Source organism: Acomys russatus, chromosome 14, assembly GCF_903995435.1.
Source record: "Acomys russatus chromosome 14, mAcoRus1.1, whole genome shotgun sequence".
In the NCBI taxonomy this organism is placed as follows: Eukaryota; Metazoa; Chordata; class Mammalia; order Rodentia; family Muridae; genus Acomys; species Acomys russatus.
The window spans coordinates 61866851-61894424 of NC_067150.1; the positions used below are offsets into that span (position 1 = coordinate 61866851).

The 27574-nt window shown below is 42.4% G+C and overlaps 1 protein-coding gene across 1 annotated transcript in view; it reads left to right on the forward strand.

The window, feature by feature from the left end:
- Positions 1 to 1975: 1975 nt before the first annotated feature.
- The window catches only part of Adam10 (ADAM metallopeptidase domain 10), a 102604-nt gene continuing 77005 nt past the window's right edge, over positions 1976 to 27574 (forward strand). Inside the window, exon 1 of the mRNA XM_051156753.1 lies at positions 1976 to 2215. Coding sequence (XP_051012710.1) covers positions 2161 to 2215 — 55 coding nt within the window. The 5' untranslated portion in view covers positions 1976 to 2160. The remainder of the gene's footprint in view (positions 2216 to 27574) is intronic.

The window sequence follows — 27574 nt, forward strand, 5'->3', positions numbered from 1 at the left end:
AGGAATCACTTCTTTCCACTAGATATTTGCTTGAGGAAGGAAATGGTATTTACGTATTTTATTTAACATATAACAATTATTATCTGCTAGGTACTTGTAATTGCTTTACACTGTTAGCTAATCTGAATTTAACCCATCAAAAATAGTTCCAAAAGGCAATTTTAATTTTTACAAGGGAAATGTTAAGGTTACAAAGATTTTTGAAGAAACCTGGCCAAAGTAAATCAGCTTGTAACTGGCGGGGTTGCGAGTCAAACTCAGGCAGGTTTGTGATGGATGGCATAGATGCAGACCGTATCTCATTACATTGTTTCACTGTCCTTTTCACTTGCAAAATGCCAGCGATGGAAATAAGACTTCAAGCAAAGTCACGGCCCAAACTTGGAACATGAAAGTGTCATTCATTATGATGTGGGAGTGGAGTGCTATCAGGCTTCGCGAGGAAAAGAAACAGCACCTTAGCTGTAAAGTTCAGCGACTACTTTGAATTTACAAATAAAGGGCTCTTTGCCTATGACCATTGGAATTGCTTATACATAATACTGCCTAACACCAAACATGTTACCAAGATGGATTAATAACTCAAAAACTCAAAACTTCTAATGACAGCAAGCATGCTAGGGAGAAGTAGAAAGCACATGTGATGAGCAACACGGCTGCGGGTACCTTCCTGAAGAGCAGATACTTTAAGAAAGAAAAAGAAGCAGCGCCGTTCAGCCATCCTGTGTTGATTTCAGATACTTCTGTAGGAATGAGCGGGCCGGGTAACTGTGATGCTAACGGGAGCTTCTGGCTGTGGTCTTGCGCTTGGTAACGTGAAGTGAAATAGGAATACATTTCTCCAAACAATCAAGAGAGCAAGCGTACTCCTTAAACAAGGTGTGCATGTCTACAATCCCGCGAGGGAAGATGGGAGGCAGGAGGATCCGAAACTCATCACTGGCCACACGACAAGTTAAGGAATAGCCTGGGATCCATTAGTTGAGGGTTGGGAGAAGAGGAAGGGAAAAAGTATATTCGTTTTTCATTTTTGTTTTATCTAAAGGACCACATTTGACTTAACAATGTAGGTTGACAGAAAATATATAGGGCAGAAGGAAAAGAATCACAATTTATCCTTATTATCATGTTCTTAGAGTCAACCTGAGCAGAATAATTATCTGTCATCAAGAAGTTGTAGTTCTTGAATTCGAGTGTGAATAATGAAAATGAGTTACTGGGAAACCAAATGCCAGCTTTGTAGAAGGCATGAGACGGGCAGACCAACAAAGGGACATTTTCTGAGCTGGAGATTAAGGACCACCGTCATTTTATTTTTATTTTTACCATGGCTAAGGCCTAGTGTGTGACATAAATTTGTTAGTGGTTTTCGGGAAACTACCGCTTTAGGGCATTTCTTCTTCCTGTCGGATCTTTCCTTATGCGTTCCCATCACAGCTGTCTATTCCGGCCAAGAATCAGCGCTTACGGGGACTGCTTTTGTTTACTTGGCAGCTGCGGAGCTTCAAGAGAGGCAGAAAAAGAAGCAACGAGAACCTCAAACCTGTCGTTTTCTGGTGGCTGAGAAGCCCAAAGCCTCGAGAGCCCCACGGACAGCCCTTAACAGCTGGGAGAACCAGGCAGCACTTTCACAAGGAAAAGGGCACGCCTACCCGGGGCAGTAGGCGGGGCCTCGCACGGCCCCGCCCCCCAAGGCCAATCCCAGCTCTCCGCCAGCGGACAGGAAGCAGCGGCCGGGGACGCCCGCCTCGGCGCGCATGCGCGTCATCCCAGGGCGCCTGGAGGGGAGGGGGGGGAGCAGGGCGGGACGGGAGGCAGGGGCGCGGCCTCGCGAGTGCATTGGGTGCGGGCGCGTCACGTGGCGAGGAAGGAGGCGGAGGGCCCGAGGCTCAGGGAAGGGGCCGAGACCAGGCGAAGAGCGAGGGCAGGGAAGCGGGGAAGGGAGGAAGGAAGAGGCCGAGGGGGGGAGAGGGAGGGCCCTGTTTTGGCGGAGCGGGGTGCGCGGCTGGGCCCCTGAAGTGGGGCGAGAGGGGAGGCGCTTCGCCGGTTCCGCCGCCGCCGCCGGAGAGGCTCGTCGTCGGGACCCAGCGTCGGCTCGCCGGGCTTCCCTCAGGATCGATGCACCGCGGTTAACCCGTGAGGAGGCGGCGGCCGCGGAAGATGGTGTCGCCGACAGTGTTAATTCTGCTCCTCTCCTGGGCTGCGGGGCTGGGAGGTGAGACACGACCCCGGGGCGGCGCTCCCGGGGGGCCGCGAGCGGCAGCGCCGCGCCGAGCGGATCCGGGGCCCGCGCGTGCCAGGGCTCCCCCGGCTCGCCTCAGCCGACCCCGGAGCCGCGCTCCCCCGCGCGCTATTGTCCCCCGCGAGCCCCGACCGACCGCGCTCCTGCCGCCGGCGGCCCGAGCTGGCTGCGGCGCAAACCTCTCCCCCCCCCCCCTACCCCGGGGCCAGGCCTTCCCCGCCGCCCCCCCCGGCCCCGGCGGCCCTGCCTTGCCCGGCTCCCCGCGCCGCTTCTCCCGGGAGCCGAGGAGCCCAGCCCGGCCGGGCCGCCCTCCCGCACTCGGCGGCCACCTCTGCCGTACCCGCGGGGCCCGAGCCCCGGGACCGCGCAGACTCGCAGCAAGTTGAGCGAGGTTGGCAGCGCGGCGCGAGCATTGTTCTGGAAGCGGGCGGGCGAGCGCGGCGATCCGGAGCGGATCCGGGCCCGGTCCCACCCGAGCGCCCTTCTCTCCCCTCCCGGTGGCGCTCGGGTAGGAGTGTTTGCGGCCAGCGCGCCGGAGGTTGTGTGTGCGTGTCTTGTCTTCTGTCGCCCCAGCCAAGGCTTTGGCTAGTTTTAGGGGAAGGGCAAGCCGTTTTAGAGTGTTCTTCGATCCATCAGTTTGCTTGATTTGAGCCCCTTAAGCAAGGCAGACCGACTCTTCCCGAGCAGTTTTCTTAAAACTCTCAGGTGGGGCAGGCGTACCCCGCGTAGTCAGAGGGTTGTCAAAACGGTGCTCCCTCCCCCAGCAAATTGGAGTTCACAGTTGCTTAAAGTTTTTCCCCATGCCTCGGGTCTGAGAGACAGTGACTTTTTCATTTCCCAGTGTTTCCTAGAACAGGTTGCAAGCTGACTTGCCGCCCAACTAATCCTGATCGAACTTAGCTTGAAAACATTGAGTTGAACAAAACAAAAACAAAACAAAACAAAACCAAAAAACCTGAAACAGCCAGGGGTGCTTAGGGTGGTTGTCAGCAGCCTAATTTGGTAATTTAGAAAATATCCCAGTGTTTTCTGTAGTGTATTGTTCGGTTCATCCCTTTGTCTCATTGACTTACAACTGCAGGGCCCAGCCTATTTTTGTCCTGCTTTCTGCTTACTCTGAAGTTGGTTTTGCACTCAGACTTCTGTTGTCATTTTTAGTATTCATTTATTAGGTACACATTTTAGATGACAGCCACTAATAGATGCTTAGTTTTGTTTTTTTTTTTTTTTTATTAAAGAGCCTCTTTATTTAACATTTGTATTTCTTGCCAAAACACGGCTTATAACCTTGGCTGTTTTCAGTTCCTGATTATGGGCAGGAATTAGACACTTTTCTATGCGCTAATAAAAAGTAAGACAAACACAGGACACTTTGATTGATACGTGCTGATATAGACTGCTTTCTATTAAGGAAAACTAAAAGCAACTTAGCCTGATGTTTTGGGGAAAAAGTATATTAACAGAAAAATCATCGTGGGTGGAGATTTATTCAGGTCTCTGGAGTTTCTTACTGCACTAAGTAGTGGTTTAAAGGTCAGTTTTCAATGTGCATCTGTTAAAAACTTCAAAAAAAACCCCGAACCACCAAAGTTTTCTTCCCCTGAGCATTAATACCAAGACTGTAATACTTGGGTGTACGGGTATATTTATACTTTTGGGATGTGGAATGTGCCCAGTGGCAGGTTCATAGCAAGGCCATGTAAGAGTTTGGACTCAGCACCCCTAGTTTAAGGCAACAAACAAACAAACAAAAAACCCAACAACAACAAAACACCTCTCCTGCATTTATTTGTAATTTATTGTACTATATGTTGTTTTTTTAATCTAATCTGAACCAAGTAGAGCTAAGTCTGTATGTTTCTGTGATGCTTTGTAGGCTGGTGTGCACTTAGGCTCAGCAGATGTTGGCTTTAGTGCATGGGGAAGTTGACTGTTAGGTTAGGGTAGGTTGTGGAAGTTCAGAGAACTTTAAGCTGGAAATGATGTTCAGGTGTAACTGAACACTGTTGGCTGCTTTCATCTTGCCTGTTTGTTAATTGCCGTGAATTTTTTCTTAACTCCACATATGTGAGGGGTGGGAAGCTAGAAGGAGGCAGTAAAATACTTAAGCACACAAAACAAGCTTTCCTAGTTTCCCATCTACCTTAGCGTTTGCCCCGCCCTATGTTGTATTTGTGAAAATATACCATGGCAGTTTTAGAATTTATGAAATGTTTTGTAGAGGTACTCAGACTGACATACAAAATGCTTCTAAAGGTTATTTGTGGCCTAGTAAATGGCTCAGTGGGTGGGAGCACTTGCCTTGAAAACCTGGCCTACCTGGTTTCTAGCCCCTATCCCTTGGTTGAAAGAGAGAACCAATTCCCAGAAATTGTCCTTCGACCTTCACACACATGCCCTGGTTTCTCATGCCCTTACTCACACATGTACATCTCATCATCATCACCATCATCATCATCACAACAACAACAACAACAACAACTACTATTATTATTATTATTATTATTATTATTATTATTATTATTATTATTAAATAAAATAAAGTTATTTGGAGACATGTTAGGAACTCATTGGCGCTATCCTGACTAGCCAAAGGATTTTATGAACATGATTTTTAAAAATTATTTGCTTATATTGAGATGCTATGTTGCTAGGCCCTAACTCCAAGGCTCAAGCACTCTACCTGCCTTCCTAGTAGCTGGGACTACAGGTGCAGACCTTCATGCAAGCCTGACTGTTACTTTAAGCACAGAAAGTGTGAAAGGGAAGGTCTCTCTTTTGAAAAGGTGGGGCACACCTTTGATCAGAGCACCAAGGAGGCAGAGGCAGATGGATCATGGAGTTCAAGGTCAGCCTGGTCTACAGAGTTCCAGAAACCCTGTTTCAAAAAACCAGGAAAGGAAAAAAAAAAAAAGAAAGAAAGAAAGAAAGATTATTTTGTTTGCTTGAGAACTCAGAAAGTATTAGTTATAGCAACAAATTAATCTTGTGTTTGGCTTGATGAAGTCATCATGTATGTGGTGTGTGTGTTTAAATTTAAAAAATCTGGTGTAAATGCTTTGATATACATTCTACAGAAACAAACTTTCTGGGCACTTAGCCCAAAGCACTTTTTAAACTAACTTTTTTTCCAGCTTCTGCCAGCAAGTAGGAGTATGGGAAGATACAGTCTTTTTGTCTTTGACTCAGAGGACTTTTTGTTTTTTTAACTAGACTTTGAGAGCCCAGTACACTCTGACATCTAAACAAGACCAATTTCAAGTCCTCCCCAGCGTTGGTGGTATCTCTTGCATCTGTGTACAGGACCTGTGTTGGCAGGTGGAGGCGGGGGGGAGGCATGGCCATGGCAGGCACTCCCTAGTCTCTGATGTACTTTGGATAACTTGCTCCAAATAAGTGTATATTATTGTATCTCTTTAACACAAAGTGTTGGATGGGGGAGTTCAGAGAACATTCCTCTGAGTTCATCATTCATTGAATACCGTTTAGGAGTTTCTCCTTTAAACATTTATGAAAATTAAACAAATTTAGGCTTAGAGGGATGATTTTTCTAGTATCTGCTAATTAGCAGATAATATTCAAACACAAGCCAGTGGGTTTTGTTTGTTTTTGTTTTGTTTTGGGTCCCGGGGTTGGATGCTGGGTCTCACAAACGCTGGGCAAGTTCTCTGCTCCTGAACCGCGTTCCCAGCCTCCCTTGGCCGAAGCACACTTTTCTGTTTTACACAAGGCCTCACTAAGCTCCCAGGCCGGCCTTGAGTTTGGAATCCTTCTGAGTAGTTGGGATTACAGGTCTGTGCCAATAGGGCTGACTTACCTCAAACAAGAGAGCCCTCAAAGGTTAGAATTTAACCGCCTACTCTCTGTACCTCCAAACCTGCCTTTCGTTTTGTTTTTCTTTTCCTTCTTGAAACTGGCTCTCACTGGGTGGCCCGCAGTGTTGTCAGATTTATAGTCTGCTTCAGTTTACCCAGTGTTGGGATTACAAATGCACTCCACCATGCCAGACTATATAACAACTTTATTTCTTTTGAGTGTGGTGGTACATGTCTCCAGTCCCAGCACTCAGGAGTCAGAGAGGCAAGTGGATTATCTGTGAGTTTGAGGCCAGCCTGGTCTATATAGTAAGTTCCAGTATAGCCAGAGCGACATAATGAGACCCTGACTCAAAAAACCAAAAACAAACAAACAAAAAACCCAAAAGAAAACAAAGAAAAACTCCCACAATTTTTTGTTTTGTTTTGTTTTAAATTGAAACAATCTTTTAAAAAAAGATTTATGTTATGTGTATGAATATTTTGCCTGCATGTATGTTAATAGACCACATGTGTGCTTGCTGCCAGACATTGGTGTTAGATTCTGTTAGACTTGAAATTACAGACAGTCATGAACCATCATGTTGGTGCTGGGAATCAAATCTGAGTCCTATGGAAGAGCAAGCAGCCAGTGCTCTGAATCACTAAGCCATCTCAGCCCCTAAACAATAGCATGTTTATTGTCTAAAACAGACTTAATTCAGTCTTGTTTTGTTTTGTTTTTTAAATGATAAAAAAATGTTTTGAGGTGGGGGCCTTTCTTGTAGTTTCTGTGTATTGTTTTTCTAGGAAGTGCTGAAATGGCATGTTTACTATTCTTTTAAATTTATGGTAATTGCTTATGCTTTTTAGTATTACATTTAGTTTTAGCCATGTAACTTTTAAGTTTCTTGTGAAACTTGAGGATGTTATTTTTAGGGGATGGGGGATCTGACCGTTGAAGCCTTTGCTGGCCTTGAGTCACCACATAGTCCAGGCTGCTCGGAAGCTCTTAACCCGCCTGCCTTTGGTTCTGGAATGTTGGCATTACAAGTGTGTATACCCAGCCAGGCTGTCATCTTAAGGTAGTTTCTAATAACCTCCCAGGAAAAAACTAAAAACATACTCAACACTTGCATGTGAAGTGGGAACCCTGACTCTTCTGTGGGATAAAGTAGATGACCTTTTTTCTTTTTAATTTTTTTTTTTTCCTAATGTAAGTTTGGGTTTGTAGAGTTTAATCCTGAGGTTCTTTGTTTAGTTTCTGAACAACTGAGATATGGTGCTAAATATGCTAATTAAAGTGAGGAGGGTAGAATGGAAAGAGAAACCTTGAATGACCTGGAAGGCTTAGCAAACACTGTGCTCTTTAATTTAGTTACAGATAGGTGGTGTCCTGGGTCAGACTGGTGAATACTGTAGCTTTAAGCTAATTTTGTAGATTACTGATAGAAATACAGACTTTAAAATGTTTACTATAATATTCCCTGTAGTAATATAAACTGTAAATTGAAAAACTGTTTTCTCTACTTAAAAGGAAATGCAGTAAAGCTAGGTGGTAGAAGCTCCCACATTTGTTTTATTTATTTATTGTTAAGAGCTGTGCTGTATGGCCTAAAAGGCCTGCTAACTCAAGAAAATAAAACATTTGCAAAGAAAAAAAAAAAAAAAAAACCCAAACCAAAACAACAACAAAAAAAGAGCTGTGCTGTAGTAACACTGTTACTCTAGTCTTGATTTTTAAAATTTGTGTTAAAGTTGAATTTCTGTTTCCCTTTTTACCCTTTTTTCCCCCTCAGTATTGAGGATTGAACAGCTTTATCCCTGTGAGGAAAGCACCCTACTACTGAGAGTTATAACCCAATACCTTTTTAATATTTGGACTTTAAAAAGTGATTTACCTCTTTTCTGTGTGTGTGTGTGTGTGTGTGTGTGTGTGTGTCACAGTGTCACATGTGCACGTACTTGTTTGCATGCACATGTTACAGCACACTTATGCAGGTCAGGGGACCTTTGGATGTTCTCTCCTGCGTTGTGGATTCTGGGAACTGGGCTCAGATCGTCAGCCTTTTGCTTCTGAGTCGTTCATTCCACTGGCCTTTCTTGATGAATAATTTTGAGACAAGGTCTCATTAAGCTGATCAGGCTGGCCTTGAACTCTTTCTGTAGACTAGAAGACCTGTGAACTGGTCATCTTTCTCTCAATAGTTTGAGTAGGTAAGATGATACGAGACCCAGGTAAGGTTAGCTCTCCACCCCCACTTTTTTTTCTTTCTTTGGTGTTGGAGACTGAAGTCAGGTCATTATTAATTTTCTATCACTGAGCTGCATCCACAGCCCTGTGTTTTAATGATAATGTTTAGAAAAAATTTGCTGAAGTTGGTGGGGTGTTTTGTTTGTTTTTCTTTTTCTTTTTTGTAGATACGGATTGTGTTGCCCAAGCTAGCTTAAAGCTTTTGGACTCAAGTAATCTCTTGGGACTATAGCAGTGGGACTTACAGGTATATGCCTATATATATATAGACTCACTGTGCCAGGCCGTGTGGGCGTATATTTTACAATGGTCTAGATTAAAACAAATCTGTGTGAGTCCCAGCAATATAGTTTGCATGCATGGAGACTGTTGGAGAGCAGGACGAAAGTACTTAATAGCCATCTTGACAGATGCCTTTCAATCAGAGGTCATGTGATTGCTAATTAGGGAGATAAATTATAAAATAGGAAAGCCTGTAAACAGAGACATACATGAGGTTTCAAGTTGGAGCCTCGAGCTCAGAATCATGGAGGCAGATGCTTTAAATTGTAGGAACTGATTTGTAATTAGTCTGTTTTTCATGTAGGCAGCTCCATGTTACAAAGATGGGTAGCGCCTCAAGGTTCTTTAAAATTTTGTTAGTTGGGTGTGGTGGTGGCACACGCCTTTATTCCTAGCACTTGGGAGGCAGCGGCAGGTGGATCTCTGTGGGTTCAAAGCCAGCCTGGTCTACAGAGTGAGTCCAGGACAGCCAAGGCAACACAGAAAAACCCCTTCACAGAAAAATTTAAAAAAAAATGTTACTGTTTAAAGAAGAGCTAATCTGTTTAATACTTGCTAATACTTCTTCCACGAAATTCTAAAAAGTTGGTTTGGGGCCGGCAAGGTGGTGTGGATTGATAAAAGTGCCATCAAGTCTGAGAACTGGAGTCAGTTGTGCAGAACACACAGTAGGAGGAAAGAACCGACTCCTAAAGTCGTATGCAGACTGTACATGTACAGAGGTTGGCTTGTTCTGAAAAGCAACCTAGCAGCGGTAGTTTTAACTAACCCAGATGTCAGTGTTTTTAAAAAGGTTATTTTATTTTTTCATTTACTTACTCTGTGTGGTGTATGCATGTGATTATGTTGGTGTAAGCCCATTGTGAGGCCAGAGAAGGACCTCAGGGGCCATCCTGTATTGTGTTCCACCTTATTCCCTGGAACAGGGTTTCTCACTGAAGTGGAAGTTTGCCCTTTCAGCTGGAGTGGCTGGCAGAGAGCTCCTGGAGTCTGTACCCACTAATACAGGAGTTACAGATACGCGCATCCATCCCCAGGTTTGCATCTGTCTGCTGGGGATTTGTGCTCACGTCCTTCTGTATTGACTGGAGCTCTTACCCACAGAGCCATTTCCCATCCTCCATCCCCCATGGTCAATTTTTGTACTTGGGACAATGAAGCAATGCCGATGAGAAGTAGAAAAGTGGAAATAATTCTTACCAGTTGGAGCCCCACGTGGTCAGAAATGTTATTCTCCAACACCGAGACTGCCTTAAGGCAGTACTTGTTGGGCGTTGTTTTGATCCAGGTAGGTTTCCAAAAGACACATGAGGACAGTGTCAGATAATGTACTCTTCCTTTGCTACCAAAATTATTCACCCTGAACCTACCACAGCACTAGCTAAATCACGAGCAAGCTGCCCAGTGAGGCCCAGGGATTGTTGGCTATCTGTAATTGGTAGGACTTCTGAAGCCACAGTTTGAGCGAGAAGGAAAGTAAAAAAACACTAAATTTATCAGAGTGGATGAGATGCTAGGATGTAAATACACAGCTCCAATTATGTCTTGTAGTTGCAAGTGAAGTGAAGATGGATGAGGCTGTAGAGATGTCACCTCGCGCGCTGGGGCAGTTGGTGAGGCCAAGCAATGATGATGCGTGTGGATTTAGAAATTAAGTTTGGGGGGACACAAACAGTTGTTTTTGATTTTAGTTTAACATGTTGAAATTAATCTCTTTGGTTCCAGATTGCCTGGTACTACACCTGGTTGTGTGGAGATTGTGAACTTACGGTTTCAAACACTAGTTGGGAAGAACAGTCTGATCTTTGAGTTTCAAATGACAGTAAGGAGAGATGCTAACTGGGCCACAGTGACCTGGGCGTGCATCATTCACCCTCTGGGCCATTGCTAGGAGGTGTGACATTATGGGTTGAAGATGGTATCCATGTTGAGTGATTGGAATGTGATACAGTGAGGAGTAAGTTAGTTCCTTGAGGAATCATGTGGCCTAGTCTTAGGTGAGAGCAGTCTTTGTAGAAATAAAGATTTAAAAAGTAGTGCGGCTGGCAAGGTGGCTCAGCAGGTAAAAGCACTTGTCACTAACCCTGACAATGTGAGTTTGATCCATGGGACTTACGTGGTAGAAGGGATGAGCCAACTCCCATAAGTTATCCTCTGATGTTCACATATATTGCTTCACATCTCTACACACACACACACACACACACACACACACACACACACACACACACACACAGGAAATAACACTGGTAAAACTTGGCAAACGTTTAATGTTAAGCTAACAGAATATACTGAGGGCTTACTCTTGAATTATGATCTTAGAAGCTTTTACATTGGATGTGGCTTTGTAAACCTTTGAGGATCTTAGTCTTTGAAGTTGAAATTGCTGTGAGATTTTGATTCTAGATAGAAGGTGGGGCTGAGTTTCACAGTCTGGGACTTGATGCTACCATGCTTCTTGCTGGGGACTGCTTAAGTTTGCACTGCTCTGCAGTTTTCTGTGGCTGTGGTTTGGGAAGTAATGCTTTAGAGAGTTGGACAGTAGGAGTCTAATGAGTCCGAAACAGAAGGGAGAGATGAGCTTTGAAGATACACTAACTTTAAAAAAGATTTTTATTTAGTTTTATTTCATGAGCATTGGTGTGGGGGTGTCAGATCCCTTGGAACTGGAATTACAGACAGTTGTGAGCTGTCATGTGGGTGCTGGGCATTGAACCTGGGTCCTTCAGAAGAGTAGACAGTGCTCTTAACCACTGAGCCATATCTCTAGCCCCCTAACATACTTTTTAAAGGTGATTTATTTTTATTTGATATGCATGCGTGTTTTGCCTGCATATATGTATATATACACCATGTTGTGGTTCTCCTCTTCCCTGGGGGCTGGTGACCACCAGGCCACCGAGGCAGGAGGAGCAGACGCAGGGCCTGACAGGCCGTGAACACGGTGGAGATTGACCGCTCTGGGAACCACTTCAGGAGATAGTTCAACTTTACTCAGGTAGAACAAAGGCTGTGTACCCCTTGGGGAGTGGGTGGGACCTTCCAGGACAGGTACTTTAAGGATGCTTATTTTGCATTTGGCAGCACACTGCTATCATGAACAGGAGCACAGTAGCTAATTATCCTACAGGCGCAGAGAGGGGAGAGCTAGCAGGGAGCTGTGTCAAGGGCCATAAGCAAGTGTTGTGAGGGGCATCTATGTCTAAAGACACTCTCCAGATGGAGTCAGGCAGAGAGCCGGAGGCCCTCCTCAGAGTGGCTATCCACACCGGGAGGACTGCAGCCTCAAACAGCAGGGTCTTTCCAACACCATGTGTATGTCTATTGCTTGTGAGGCCAGAGAAGGTATGAGATCCCCCGGGACTGGAGTTAGAGATGCTTGTGAGCCACCTGTTGGGTGCTGGGAACTGACCCCAAGTCCTCTGATATAGCAACTAGTACTTTTAACTGCTAATCCATCTCTGAACTATCTCTCTAGCTTCCGTTTTTGTTATTGGTTTATTTTGTTGGAATTAGCCTATAGAATTTTATACTATGTCTGGTATTCTTGATTAAATGCAGATTGTGAAACTTCTACTTTAGAAACAAGGTTATCTTTAAATTTTAGGCAAATGGCTGTATACAGTTTGTAGAACAAGGATCTTTCCATGTCTTCGTACGTTGGTGAGGATAAGAGACATAGTCACACAAACACTAGAACTTTTGAATACTCTTGGAATAATAGCACATATCAACCTAAAAGACCCCAAGTAGATGAATGGATGACATTTATATTTATACACAGTGGAGTTTAATTCAGCTGTAAAGAATAACCAAATTTGCAGGAAATGGATAGACATTGTCATGGTAAGCAAATAAGTCAGACTCAGATACATACTGAGTGTTTTCTGTCATATGTAAAATCTAAGTTTGTTGGTATGTGTGCTTGTTTTGTGTGTGTGTGTGTGTGTACGTACAAACACGCATGCGCGTATGTGCATGTATGGTTGAAAGCTCACTGGGACTTGGGATTTACTGAGTAGGCTATGCTGGCTGTCCAGCCACTGAGTCTCAGGGATTTCTTGTCTCCATCTCCTTAGCACTAAGTTTACAAGCATATGGTCTGAGAGTCTCATGTTAGTGTGGCTGAGCTATCTACCCATCCCTGTGACTTTATTCTTCATTTACCTTAGTTTATGTGTTTTAGAACCTAGCATAAAGTCTAGCTCACTTCAAGATTCATAATAAATGTTTTATTAAAACTGCAGAATTGGGGCTGGGGAAATGGCTCAGCAGGTTTAAAAAAAAAAAAAAAAAAGCCTGATATGTTGTGTTTTGGAATCCACAGTGAAAGGAGGTTACCAACTTCCTAAAGTTGCCTTCTGATAACCACCATGGCCATTATTGTGTATCTGCATTCACACACATCCTACGTACATACACATACCCTTACATAAAGTTAAAAAAAAAAAACAAACCAGTGCTGTTAACAACACTGCTTGCCATGTTACATAGCCATTTTCACTAAGCAAGGTTGTCATCTAGTGAAACAGCTTTTGCATTGCTGTCTGTCCGCAGTGTTATGGAAATGAAGCTAAATGTCACGATGATGTCTGTTAAAATGGAATAGTCTTGTAATACATTAGCACACTTCAATTAATATATTATCAGAATTCCAAGTGGACAATAATAAAGATTAGGTATTTTAATCCAGAAACAGTTGGCTGCTAACCTTAGAGATAGGTAGTCATCTGTACTTACAAATTGATTTGGAAGTTAGTTATTTGTATTTAACAAATTTTAACTTTATTCTGGTTAAGATAGTTAATTTCCCAGGTGACCTATAAAATCTGATTTTGTCCATGTCGTATTACAAATCTCTTAGTAATCCAAGAGTCTTTTCCTTCAGTGTAGAGTAAGCTATAGGATAGTGATTCCCAGCCAAGTGTGGCACAAGTAGAAGGGTATAGGTAAGGGCACAGCAGCAGTGGAGATCAAAGCTGGAACTTCTTGTATCTGTGTGGGAGAATAATGTAGGTAGGCTGAAAGCTACAGTCTTTTATGTAGATTACCATCTGTACCGGTGGTATTTATTTGAAAGTATATGAAAAATTTCAGATATCTACATAAAAATCTGAATGATATATACATAGTTCCATTTTGGAATTTTAAACTTTCTATTTTAAATGAATGGTAGAAATAGAACAGTCAGTGGATTTTCATCACTCATATTCTGTGCCCTGTGTGATTTTAGTTTGTAAGTTGTGAAAGGGTTACTTAGTTTCACATATCACAAATTTACAAATTACAGATTACTGAGGGTTACTTAGTTCCAGCTATCTTTTTTTTTTTTTTTTTTTTTTTTTTTTTTTTTATAAGAGTCTAGCTTATTTTTAAAAATGGATGTGTTGAAATACGCTTTTAGCTGGGCATGGTGGTACACACCCATAATTCCAGCACTCCGGGAGGCAGAGGCAGGCAGATCTCTGAGTTTGAGGTCAGCCTGGTCTACAAAGTGAGTCCAGGAAAGAGAAACCCTGTCTCAAAAAGCCAAAATGAAACAAAAACCACCACCACCAACAAAAAAACCCTTTCAATTATAGATATACCCTGTTATTCTGAAGTTTCACTTGTAACTGTGAGATGTAGATTCTAGGTGATTTGAGTGGTTTCTTTCTCTTTCTTTCTATCTTTGGTTTTTGGAGACAGAGTTTTCTCTGTGTAGCCTTGGCTGTCCTGGACTTGCTTTGTAGACCAGGCTGGACTTGAACTCACAGGGATCCGCCTGCCTCTGCCTCCCGAGTGCTGGGATTAAAGGTGTCCGCCACCACCGCCCAGCCTTGACTGGTTTTTAGTGAAGAAATGGATACTGGGTCTGTTTAAGTGCATTAAAATACTTTGCTGTACTGCTGAAGTATAGGACATAGTTCCTAGAAGGCTGCTTTTGTTAGACAAGAGAGTGGTTTCTAAGTGCTGTGTAGTATTCAGGATCAGAGCAAGTATATATATGAGCATAGAGAACATTGACCGTGGATATTTCTTGAGGTAGAGTTGATGGCTTGAAAAGAAAGAAAAATCTGCTTTTATGTTGGAAAATGTTCTTGAAATTACATTGTTGACCTTAGTTGTCAACTTGACTGAATTTGGAATTATCTGGAAGACACAACCCTGGGGTGTCTGAGGGTGTTTCCAGACAGGTTTAGCTGACAGGGGAAGACCTACTACCATCCTATGGACTGGGGTCCTGGCCTAATTGAAAAGGAAAAATAAAGCTGGGCGCAGTGGTGCACATCTGTAATACTGGCACTCAGGAGGCAGAGGCAGGCGGATCTCTGAGTTGGAGGCCAACCTGGTCTACAAAGTGAGTCCAGGACAGCCGAGGCTACACAGAGAAACCCTGTCTGGAAAAACCAAACTGAAAACAAAACCAGAAAGGAGACTGGACCAGAACTCCCTCTCTGCTTCCAGACTGTGGATGTATTGTGACCAGCTGCCTGACCTTCCTGCACCACATGCTCTTCTCCATGCTAAGCTAGTAGCTAGGATTACAGGTACTCACAGTCACACTTAGTTTACTTAATTATTTTCATCATGTTTTCCAGTATTTTGTTTGAACCCAGGGCCTCCTCACATGTGCTAGATGTTCTCTTCTTCCATACTGTGGGACTCAGTGGTTGAACTCAGTTCCTAAGGGGTGTGTGTGTGTGTGTGTGTGTGTGTGTGTGTGTGTGTGTGTGTAGTGTGGGAATGTTCAAAATTTCCACTGGGCCTTTAGAGTGTTAGGTACTGTGTGCATTTATTGTGTTGTACTTTATAGAAGTTCAGATTTCTGAGGTATACAACAACGGACAAGAAGGCAACCAGCTGCTGATAGGCTTTTTTGGGTAGTTAAATAAAGTAGCAGAAGAGAAAGATAGCTTCTTTGACAACTAAATGCAGCTTGGCGTGATGTAATACAGACAGTGCTGCAGTAAAATAGGCCTGAGATTATTGCTTCCTTGTGGCCTCCCTGATGAGGATGTTGAGAAAAGTAAAGCCTGATCAAGATGTTAAACCATGGAGGGAAATTAGCACTAGTTCAAGGGGGAAGACATGTGTCCCATGGAAGAACTTGGGTTGTCTAGAAACTTTGCTTCACCAGACGCTGTCATTTTCCACTGACCCTGATAAGGAGCATTTCGCTCTGCATTCCAGGTTAAATGTCTGATGTTTTTGCCACTGCCAGGAAATGCCATTACATGTGAGCACTGTTAGTAGTAGTGTCTGTGTTTGGAGATAAAAGGAGTTTGGGTTGGCAACTTCTTCTTTTTATTTGTTTTTCAGTGTTGGGTATCAAACTTCAGACTCTGTGGATGCTAGGCAAGTTCCTGCCATTGAGCTGCACCCCTGGGCTCTGGTTGGTGTCTTCCGAGCCCTTTCTGAGCTTCCTTCTTGGTCGTTGGGCCCTGCATGGTGATGCAGCAGTAATGAAAAGAGATGCTCTAGCTCTGGGCTGTTTCGGTTTTAGTTTTCCTTCTAGTCCTTAGAAGATTGTTTCTTTTGTACAGACATACTTGATGTATTTAAAGGGCTTAAGGCAGGGGAAGATTTTCATTGTGGGCTATAACTCTCATGTTAAAATAGCTTTTGAAAGACATATTTTTTTGCTGGATCTTAGTAGTAACTTTCTCTGTAGCCCAGGCAAGGTTTGAACTTGTTCTCCTGAGTAGTTGATTTCAGTCACCAGGTCATTGCTACTGCCCTACTGATTCAAGTTAAAGTCATTTTCTTCAGTTCCTGTCATATGTTGCCAACCTTTTCCCTGCATCTGTCCCACGCAGTCTCTCTTCAGCCTAGCAGTCAGCCATCATCCAAAGTATGGTCAAAACCAGCCAGTAACAGATTGTATACTTTATAGTGGCTATTGTGTGAATTTTATCTCAAATAAAACCACCTCAGTTGAACAAACAATAGCACACCTGCCATTTCACCACTGTAAGTAAAAGTCAGGTTTGTACAGACCTGCATGAATGCCTTTGTGTCTCTTGTTCTTTTCTGTTCCAGCCAGCTTTGCTCCTGTATCAGGGGTTTTATACTTGCTGGTCCTTTTCGTGCAGTACGTTTTTCTGTATATGGTTGTATTAGCAGGTTTTTTTTTTTTTTTTTAATTTTGGGGAAAAAAACTTAATGATTTCAAAGTATGTAGTTAAAAGTTCAGTTGTGGTTTGTTCACTATTGAGTCTGGCTATACTGGGACTCTCTTTGTAGACCAGGCTGGCCTCGAACTCACAGAGGTCCTCCTGCCTCTGCCTCCCAAGTGCTGGGATTACAGATGTGTGCCACCACGCCTGGCTTGTTGTCACTTTTTAATGTTTGTATTCTCAGCACCTAAAGCAAAGCCTATTAAGTGTACTCACATTTCTGAGAGTGTGTATGGGGGCAAAAGAGCCTCTGGAGATGCTCATCTGCCCTTTTTCTTTAGTTCATCTTAACTGTTTTAAGTGGTGCTCAGGGTCAGACCTAAGACTTCAGTGTGCTAGCTAAGCATGTTACCGTAGAGCTGTGCCTCGGCCGCACTGCAGTCAGCTTTAAAATGGAACAGGGTCACTGTTTTGCTAGTGTATTCAATTTGATCATTAAATACTTTTACATGGCCTTTTATTTAAAGAGGTAAAATGAGTGAGAATTTTTTTCTATAAGAACTAAGTTGCTTTTAAAAATATCTGTGGCTTCCCACCTGAAAGTATATTTTATTTTGTGTGTATGGGTGTTTACACTGGAATGTATGTCTGCACACTCATGAGTCTGATGTCCATGGAAGCTAGAAGGTGTTAGGTTCCTTGGATCGGGAGTTACAGGTACATATAAACTGCCTGCCATGTAGGTGCTTGGAATCTAACTTGGGTCCTCTGACAGAGCACCACTGCTCTAACTGCTGAGCCATCCCCAGTCCCTGAAAGCATTTTAGAGCATGTATTAGTTCACTTCAAGAGTACACTAAGTGGACACATGTTTTGTTGTTTTGAGAAAGAATTATAACCAAAGATTGTCTCAAACCACTTTCCTCCCTCAGCCTTCTTCACACTGGGATTGTGGGCATCTCTCACCATGTCCAGCAGCGGTGTGTGCTGTCTACCATCCTAAACACTTTATACACACATAGATTTAGTCCATATAATGTCATTTTTAGGTATATGTACTGGTATGTTACACCTTTTTCAAATGGGAAAACTGAGGCATAGTGAAATAGGTAGTTCAGACAGTTGTGAAAGCTGCATGGTTATTTTATATGGAAGTTTTCTGAAATGCATCCATGACAGCAGTAACATAATCCCTCTTTTATCTTGCATATAGACATAGAAGTTCTTAGAGTAAATTGTATTCCAAGGCCAGGGCCAGGGTTCTTGAAATTCTGTTACTTAGTTCCATAGGATCACATGTTTATGGCTCTTAATCTCTAAATACACCTTTCCTTTACATGGAACATTTTGAATAGATATAATTATCTATTATTATTAATTATCATTAATTATATTGTTTATTGATTGCCCACCCTTTTCTTTTTTTCTTTCTTTATTCTCCCTCCCTTTCTTTCTTTCTTTCTTTCTTCCTTCCTTCCTTCCTTCCTTCCTTCCTTCCTTCCTTCCTTCTGCTTACATATCTCTGACTGGCCAGCACTCACTATGTAAACCAGGGTGACTTCAAACTCACAAAGGTCCTTAAGTCTCTGCCTCCCAAGTGCTGAGATTAAAGGTTTGTGCCACCATGCCTGTGCCTGATGTTGTCCAGATGCTGCTGAGGATCCAGGAGTGAGCAAAGCGCTCACTTAACTCGTGACTCTATGTTCTAGTGGTAGTGGTGGGTGTACATGGTGGTTAGAGCTCACAGAGCACCAGAGCAGGACATCAGAGTGTGAGGGATGGGCATGTGCACTAGAGGAGGTGCTCAGGGAACTCAGGGTGACAAAGATGTGGTGAATGGAAGGAAATATTGCACTTGGAATGAAAAGTGGGGAGGATAAGATGGGAATAGGTAGGAGTTGGGTGTGGGGAATGCAGTCTCTTACAAGGATTATACTCAGCTTTATAAACTGTAGTTCAGACTTTGAATGTGGAAGGCTGATGTGCGTGCACTGCTCTTGAATAGCGTTTCCCTGAGGCTAGGAGGGCAGGAATAGAACCAAAAAGGTCTTACTTGCCATGGTCTTGACTGCCAAGATTTTTTTTTTTTTTTTTTTTTTTGAGACAGGATTTTTCTGTGTAGCCCTGGCTGTCTTGGAACTAGCTCTGCAGACCAGGCTGGCCTCAAACTCAGAGAGATCCCCCTGCCTCTGCCTCCCAGCTGACTGTCAAGACGCTTTTGAATCTAGCTATATTTGTCACATTTTTCACCTTTTGGAGTTCTAAATCTCTTTTCTTTCTAGGTATGTAAAGAGAGCTACTGTTATGGCAGGTGCAGCCACCTGCAATTAGAACTATCCCTGGAGCCTTAGGTTCTGAAATGAGCAGAGATGTCTTCTTGATGAAGCTTGGGCATTAGTGTGCATCTTTTGGTACTTTTGTAAAGTTTTTCCCCAGTTGCTTTTGGGTTGAGTTTCTGGCACTAGAAACCTGAGGGTGCAGCTCAGTGGTAATGTGCTTGTTTGTCCCAGCACACATGAGGTCCCTGTGTTAAGTCCCCAGCATCACAAACAAAGATGACGTTAGAAAGGCAGCACTTTTAATACTTTAACTTATTTTGGGGTGATATGGTGCATGCTGCTTACTTCTCGGAGTTCCCTGGGTAGTGTTGAGGATGATAGTGAGGATGTTTGGTAACTGTTTTACAGTGTGGAATTTTACTCTAAGTAGATAGTATTTTGTGAGAGTTTTAGAGATTGAATAAAATCACAGTGGAAAATACTTCAGTATTTATGGAAACAGTTTGCCTGGGGAGGATTTACAAGATGATTTTTTTGTTTTTGTTGTTGGTTTTTTGTTTGTTTGTTTTTTGTTTTTTTTGAGACAGGGTTTCTCTGTGTAGCCTTGGCTGTCCTGGAACTCACATCGATCCGCCTGCCTCTGCCTCCTCAAGTGCTGGGATCAAAGGTGTGCGCCACCACGCCCAGCCCTACAAGATGATTTGCAAGAAACACAAAACCTTGGATTTCTATTTGAGTGTGGTACTGATTTGCCTGATTCATGATTTCTCTTTGATTAGGTGGATATTATAGGAAGGATAATATTGTTAGTCCCAAGGCATCCATAGACTGATAGGATCTGGCCTGGAACAGTAGCCGGTGACAAGGTTAGGACTAGAGTTGACGGTAAGGAACTGGAGTGGACAGTTGGCACATTGGCATTGAGGACATGGAGAGAGCTACGCCAAGGAGGGCTGGATGCAAGTAAGAGGGAGAGACTGTGCTTTGTGTAGGTAGAGACGGGCGAGTACTTAACGTGTGTCCCTGAGACCCGACGGCAGTCTGTTCTGCATCTACCCTTTGAGTTCCTGACCAGTTGCTACAGTATAAGAACAAAGCTCAGCTGAGTCAGTTCAGACTCTGCATGTGAAGCTGGCAATTCTGTGGTGTCTGACTGAGGTAAGTGGTGCAAGGGTTGGAGATTGGCCTGGGTTCCTGTGGAGTAAACCATGCCAATTTCAATTACTGGCTGTGGAAGTCAAGAGTATACACTTATATTTTTGATCTATAAAAAGTACATTGCATTTTTCTTTAGTATTTCATTATATGTGGATTTAAAAAACATATCTTAAAGGTAGATGTTAGTTTTGAAGGCCATGTGCTGCCATCTGATATTTTTTTTTCATTTCAGTTTGTAGTTACATCAGCATCACGAATTGTGCCTGATTTTATGAATAGACCTGTTACATTTATGATGAGCTCACTGATACCTCACTTACTCCTTCGTATTGCTCTGATTGGCTCCATGCCCTTAGCTTGTTACGTAGCTCCTAAACCACCAGTTTCTGTCACGTTGCCTAATAGTTCTTGCTATTTTTTTTGTCTGAGACAGAGTTTCTCTGTGTAGCCTTGGCTGTCCTGGCCTCCCTTTGTAGACCAGGCTGGCCTCAAACTCAAAAGATCGACGTGCCTCTGCCTCCCTAAGCGCTGGGATTACAGGTGTGCGCCACCACTCCTGGCTAACACTGCCTAGTAGTTTCAAATTAATAGATCTATTTGTTGGGTCAAACAGAAAAGGTCAGAGCAGTGCATGGCCTGGAAAATAACAAGTGCTCGGCAAATTTTAATTATCATCACACTCAACTTATAAGTGCCATCCTTGTTATCATCTTGATGCCTGAAGAGGTCATTAACTGGGTGTGAGGGGTTGGTAGCCCTGTTTTGAATACAGGCAGCCCCTACCATCCAACAGGTTGAGGTGGAACAAAAGGAAAATAAGAAGGAGACATTCTCTGCTTCCTGGCCACTGATGTGAGCCACTTTGTTCTGCTATCCGTCTCTGCGATGGTAGACCAAAACCTCTGAAAGTCAGAGTCAAAATAAGTGTTTCCTCTTTTAAGATATTGTCTTCAAATCAAATTTTTTTTTGTAGCTGCCATGTAAAGTTAACAAGCTTGCATAAGTATTTATTTTACTTAACCTATTTTTAAGTCAAGTGCTAATTTATACATTTATTTAAAAATGACATGTAATTTTTTGGTGGGCGTCAGATGGGACTGTGAACCTGCCATAGTGTGTGTGTAGGTCAGAGGACAACATGTGAGAGTTGGTTCTCTTTTTCTACCTCTTGAGTTCTAGGGATTGAACTAAGGTCACCAGATTTGGTAGCAGGCAGTTTTATATACTAAGCCATCTTTGCTGTCACAATTCAGCATTTATTTTTATTTTTCAATGTTTTTCTGTGTAGGTCTGTTTGTAGACCAGGCTGACCTCAAACTCACAGAAATTCACCTGCCTCTGCCTTCTGAGTGCTGGGATTACAGGCGTGCACCACCACGCCCAGCTACAATTCAGTGTTTAATTAAACAAAAGTTTTACCTTATCAGGATAGTCTCCCCACCTGTTAGATGAAAAGCAAACAAAACAAAAGCCTTACAACCAAAGAACTTAAAAACAAAACAAAACAAACAAAAAACAAAATAGCTCCTGTAGTTTTGGGATTTTAATTTTCCTTCTTAAGATATAAAATGTTCACATTTGTACATGTAAAATGTACAATTTTTTTGTGTCTTCTGCCAGATTTTCATGTGAATTTTAAAATACTAGATTTCTAAAATAGAAATGGGAAGAAAGCATTAGCATGATTTTATGAATATGCAATGAACTAAAAGGTATTCTTACTAAGGTTGAGGGAAAAGTAAAAATGCCTTCATTTCTTATGTGTTGAATGGCTTGGGGTAATCCTAGTAAGTGCAGTAAGTTAAACAGATCAGGTTATAAGGAGATTGTGTGTGTGTGTGAGAGAGAGAGAGAGAGACAGAGAGAGACAGAGAGAGACAGAGACAGAGAGAGACAGAGACAGAGTGTGTGTGTTAAATAGAAACAAAGCCAAGAAAGAAAATAAAAAGTGTTTTCAGAAGTTTTTGTGCATAATCATGGAGTTTACAGGTTCTCCAGAGGGTTTCAAGAGAGAGAGAGAAAACCAGCAAGACTCAGGGAAATGGATCTGGATGGTCTGGATGTACGATGGGGAGTTTATTAGAGGGATTGACTTCTGGTTATGGAGGATGAGAGGTCTCATGGGAGCCCATCAGAGAGAGAGAGAGAAAGACAAATCAGTATGCACGATTGGTGATTTGGTGATGTTCACCCATGTTGATTGGATCAGTATGTTTTATCTTCCCTATGCACATTCCTAAGTTAAATACAAAAACAAGACAAACAAAATCATTTATTTTATGTGTACAAGTGTTCTGCTTGCATGTATGTCTGTGTATCACATGGGTGCCTAGTACTGCTGGAGGTCAGAAGAAGGCTTTGGATCCCCTGGGTCTGAGGTCACAGACAGTTGTTAGCTGCCATGTGGGTGTTGGGGGCCACACTCTAGTCCTCTGCAAGACAGAGACAGTGCTCTCAACTGCTGAGCCATCTTTCCTGCCCTTTCTCTAGGTATTTGTTAGTCTAGTCAGGAAGACAGTAAGATTAACCATCACAGGAGGTCTGTTGATCTCAGGCTAGTGTGCTTATTGCTGCACAAAGAAGGATGCACTGTAGTTAAGTCAATACCAAAGAAGCTCAGTGTCTTTAGTGACTTCTGTAACATTCTGTAATGCTCCACCTGCCTCAGCCTCCTGAGTGCTAGGATTACAAGTTCATTCAACTCTGTTGCATAAAAACAGAGATTAAAAACCAAGTAAATTAATGAGCTTATCTGTGTTAAAAGCAGGTACTCTGAAAATTGGCTTTTGGGTTATAGGTTGTGAACTCCTGCATTGTTTAGTAAAAAAAAAATTTTTTTTTTTAAAAGCAGTTCTTTTACCTAGAAGCATTGGGTAGTCCCTAGCCCTGTTAATACTCTGTTGACTCTTAAAGCAATCCTGTAGAAAAAAGGGGAAATAGCTGATGACTGGGCTGGAATTTCTTCATGAGGAAAAATTGCAGTGCTTGTAAGCTTGGATGTGTTCTGGAAATCCAGTCTGGGCTTAGACTGTGTGTCTTCTTGTTGCTGTGACAATCCCTGAGAAAATCAGCTTAAGGAAGGAATGGTTTCTTTTGGCCCCTGGTTTCAGAGGTTCTAGTCTATGCTGTCCTTGTTTCTGGACCTGTGGTGAGACAGACAGAACATTCTGGTGGGACAGAGCTCCTCACTTCCTAGTGGCCAGGAACCAAGGACGGGTAGCAGGAGTAAGGGGAATATACTTTTCAAAGACGTGCGTGACCCCAGTGACCAACTTCCTTAAAATAGGGCCCACTGTCCATAGTTCCGTCTCCTTCTTGTACTTCCATAGCTCCCTCTTTCCTCAGTATTTTAAGTCTGTCGGTGGCTGAGGGCATTGATAAGGTCAGAGCCCTGATGATCTAACAGGAGGATCTGCAGATGCCCATAGACATCATACAGCTTTTTGCACTAACCTTCTGTCTCCCAGTTCAGTCCAGGCAGCATTCAAGACGACTTACCACACTAGGTTACTTGAGGTGCCAGTAGATGTTCTGGGGTGTGTCAGGATCTACCCTCTTAACTCAGGGTGCACCATGCTCTAATCCTTGAAACAATTTAGACAGTGAGTTTCTTGAGATAGGAAATCGCAAAATCTGCTCATGGAAAAGTATTTGTTTAGGATTAAAACATCCACAGAAGCATATTTCTAGTCTTGGTGTTAATAAGTTTATGGTGCTAGAGGTGCACACCTTTCCTGAGTTCGAGGCCAGCCAGTGAGACCATGTCTTTAAAAAAAGAAAAATTAAATATCATCAACAACAAAAAAAAGTGAATTTATTTGATCAATGGTAAATAGTAGATTTTCCAGGTTTTCATTAGCTGTTTATTTTAAATGCAGAGTCAGGCCTTCAGTGTTCTAAGAAGTTCTTGGTTGTGAGTTCTTTGTTGAAAATAACCTAGTTGTTATGTTCTGAACTGATGCTTTTTCTTGAAGTTGTTTTGTTACAAATGTTCTCAGCACACCTAGAATTGATTGTTATTTGGTTTTTTATTTTTGTCTGTTTGTTGCTTTGTCTTGTTAAAAATGGAGGTATTTAGGAATGACAGATTGTTAAAAAATGGGGTAACAGTTTATTAGAAGTGATTACAATGATGATAGTTAAATTTCTGAGAGAACAAATTGGAATATTTGGTTTTTGAGTTGTCTCTAATTTGTGTTTTTATCTTGTACTTTCTTTTCTTTTCTTTTTGGTTTTTTGAGACAGAGTTTCTCTGTGTAGCCTTGGCTGTCCTGGACTCCCTTTGTAGACCAGGCTGGCCTTGAACTTAGGTCGATCCATCTGCCTCTGCCTCCGGAGTGCTGGGATTAAAGGTGTGTGCCACATGCCTAGCCTTTATCTTGTACTTTAAAAGAATTATGAATAATTAAAAACAAATTTAAATTTTGTTTATTTTTCTGTGTATGGGTGTTTTGCCTGCGTGTATGTTCATGTACCATGTGTATGTCTGGTGCCCTTGGAGGCCAAAAGAATGTCTCAGATCCACTGGAGCTGGGGTTATAGACTTAGCTGCCATGTGGGTACTGGGAACATATCTACACATATGTATATACACATATATATTGCATACATATGTATACAATATACATATTATATGCATGGTAATTGTTGGATAAAGAACATTCTGTTTTTATATTGGGAGGTGTTTGTATCTTCTAACTACATTCAGACGGTTCTGGCAGTTAAACTACTTGGAATCAGTTAAATCCAATTTGTTATTTAAATTTGGAGGAGTGTTTATTTAAGCTTAGTTAAGATAGATCTAGAACAGCTGTTTGTCTATGGCTACTTGTACCCCATTACTAAGGAGCTACATAGTGGAGGGCTATACCCAGTGTTTTACATATGTCTAGGACCTTCTTTTCTTGGTGATATGAATATTATGTGTTAGATGAGCTCTGGTTGGCTGTGGCAGTACACACCTTTGACCCCAGCACATGTCTGTGAGTTCAGGGCTAACCCAGCCTACACAGTGAGTTTCAGGACGGCCAAGGCTGCAAAAAGAGACCTTGTCTCAAACAAACACAAACAAGCAAACACACATACGTTCTCCTTTCTGTGGTTCTTCTGGTCTGTGGTGGGATAATTTATTCTTTTACATTCAAATCACTACTCATCAAACCCTCTTTCGGTATCAGGGCTCTCTTCCTCCCAGTAACTCTGTCCCACAGATCCTACGTATTTGGCTTCACTGAGCTCAGCTGTCTAGGCTGCTTCTTGGAAGCTGTGGGCGTTTGGAATAGAGCTCACCTCATTTGTTGCTTTGTCAGTTTTCTCATTGGTAGGGTGGCTCGTTAAATTCAGTTTGCCTTTATTTCATCCTAGTCAGAACTGGATAGTGACTTAACAATCTGCATCTTTTCCTCTGCTCTGGAGTCACTCCAGTGTAAATTATGGGTATCATGTCCTTTAACCCTCAAAACACTTCAAAAGCTGTCTTCGAAAGTTGAAGACCCTCTGCTGTGTGACCATGGTGTTGTACTAAAGAAAAGTAACAAGAATCCCTTCATGTCATCAAAGACTGATTCTGGTTTGTTCCAAATCATTTTCATACATTTGTTTCCATCTTAGGTTGATTCCCCCCCCCCCCCCCCCCCCGCCCCCCCCCCCCCCCTTTGAGCTTTTCTTTCTTTTGAGATTTGTAGTTTTATTTAGGTGCACATGTAGCATTTCTCAGGAGAGATTTTATTCTGGGTTATAAAAGAAATTTCAACTTATTTGAAAGGATATCATACAACCTGTATTCTTTGGCTATATGAGAATTAAGGTCAAAGTCAGTAACAGGAGTAGGTCCTGGGATGTGCTCAGTGAGGAGTGCTGGCCTAGCGTGCGTGAGGCTCTGGACTCGACCCAAGCACCATAAAGGCAAAACATTAAACAATCAAAATAGAGTTGAAAAATCTTAGATATTTAGACACTAAATATTACTAGTATCAATATTTAAAATAGCATATGGATCAAAAAAATAAATCGAGCAAGAAAGAGTGAAAATAGAAATGGAATATAACAGAATTTGTGAGTTACCTCAGAGGTAGTACTGAGAGAACATTTGTATGTACTGAATGCCTAGAAAGTTCACCCAGGACTAGTAGTCACTCGGCTGTTTTGTTTGTTTGTTTGTTTGTTTTTTGTTGTTGTTGTTTGTTTTTTATTCTACTTGTTGTTGTTATTATTGTTTGAGACAGGGTCTCAGCATGTAGCTCTGGCTCTCCTGAATCTTGTTTTGTAGACCAGCTTGGCATCTAACAGTGAAATTTAGTTAAGATGTTCCTACAAAACAGTTTTAGGCCAAGATGATTTCATTGCCTAATTTTGACCAAACTTGAAGGGGAAATGAAACTTATTTTATTTTGATTTATCTAGAAAATTGAAGACATAATTACTTTTCCATTCATCTTTTTTTGTTTTGTTTTTCGAGACAGGGTCTCTCTGTGTTACCTTGGCTGTTTTACTCTCACAATCTTAATAGATACTGAGTGGAATGGGTGACAAAATTGGCTTCTATGTTGATAATTTTTATCAGCAAAAAGTGTGATTGATATGAATTTGTTCAGCCTGATAAAGTGTTATTTAAGACAAGCCTACTGACATGTGAAAACTTTTGTGTGTGGTTAATGTCATCCTTATAATAATTTTTTGTTTGTTTGCTTTTGTTATTTTGAGACAGGGTTTCTCTGTGTAGCCTTGGCTATCCTGGAACTCACTCTGTAGACCAGGCTAGCCTAGAACTCACAGAGATCTTCCTTCCTCTGTCCCCCAAGTGATGAGACTGAAGGTGTGTGCCACAGGGTCCAGCCCCGAGTGAGGTCAGGGCCTGAAGAACAGTGGATGAAAGAGACATGAGGGAGCAGTGAGCCAGGCGCTGGTGTCAGGAGGAGTTCTACAGCCTGACCGACAGGCAGTCAGAGTGCTTCTTCACACACAACTCAGTAGGCACAGATAGATGCATGGTGCTCCAAAACATAGATCATTTTTGTCCCTGGTACGCGCCTTAACTTCTGCTTTGGTCATAAGTTTAGTCATCGTGGATGAACAACGACAGAACAGAGTTATCATTTACGATCATTTTCTGTCATCAACCCCGTAACCCAACTGTTAACGATCTTGTAGTGTCAAGGGCATATTTTGCCAAAGCGTGACGGTGTGGTCTCAGGCTGGTTGTTCCTGTGGGTTTCAAGGGCACTGGACAGAGAGAGACTCTCCAACCAGCCCGGCAGGTTCTCATGTCCTAAGCATGCCATCACATTCAGCTAATGTTACTCTTATAATAACTTTACAAGTGTATGAAAATAATGTCAGAGGGAGATTCATCACAGTAGTCAGGATTAATGAGACAGTTGCTATATACTTATTCATAGACAGTTGAAAATAATGGATGAGTTAGGATTAATTAGTTAGAACTAGAAAGGGCCTTCAAGCTGATACTA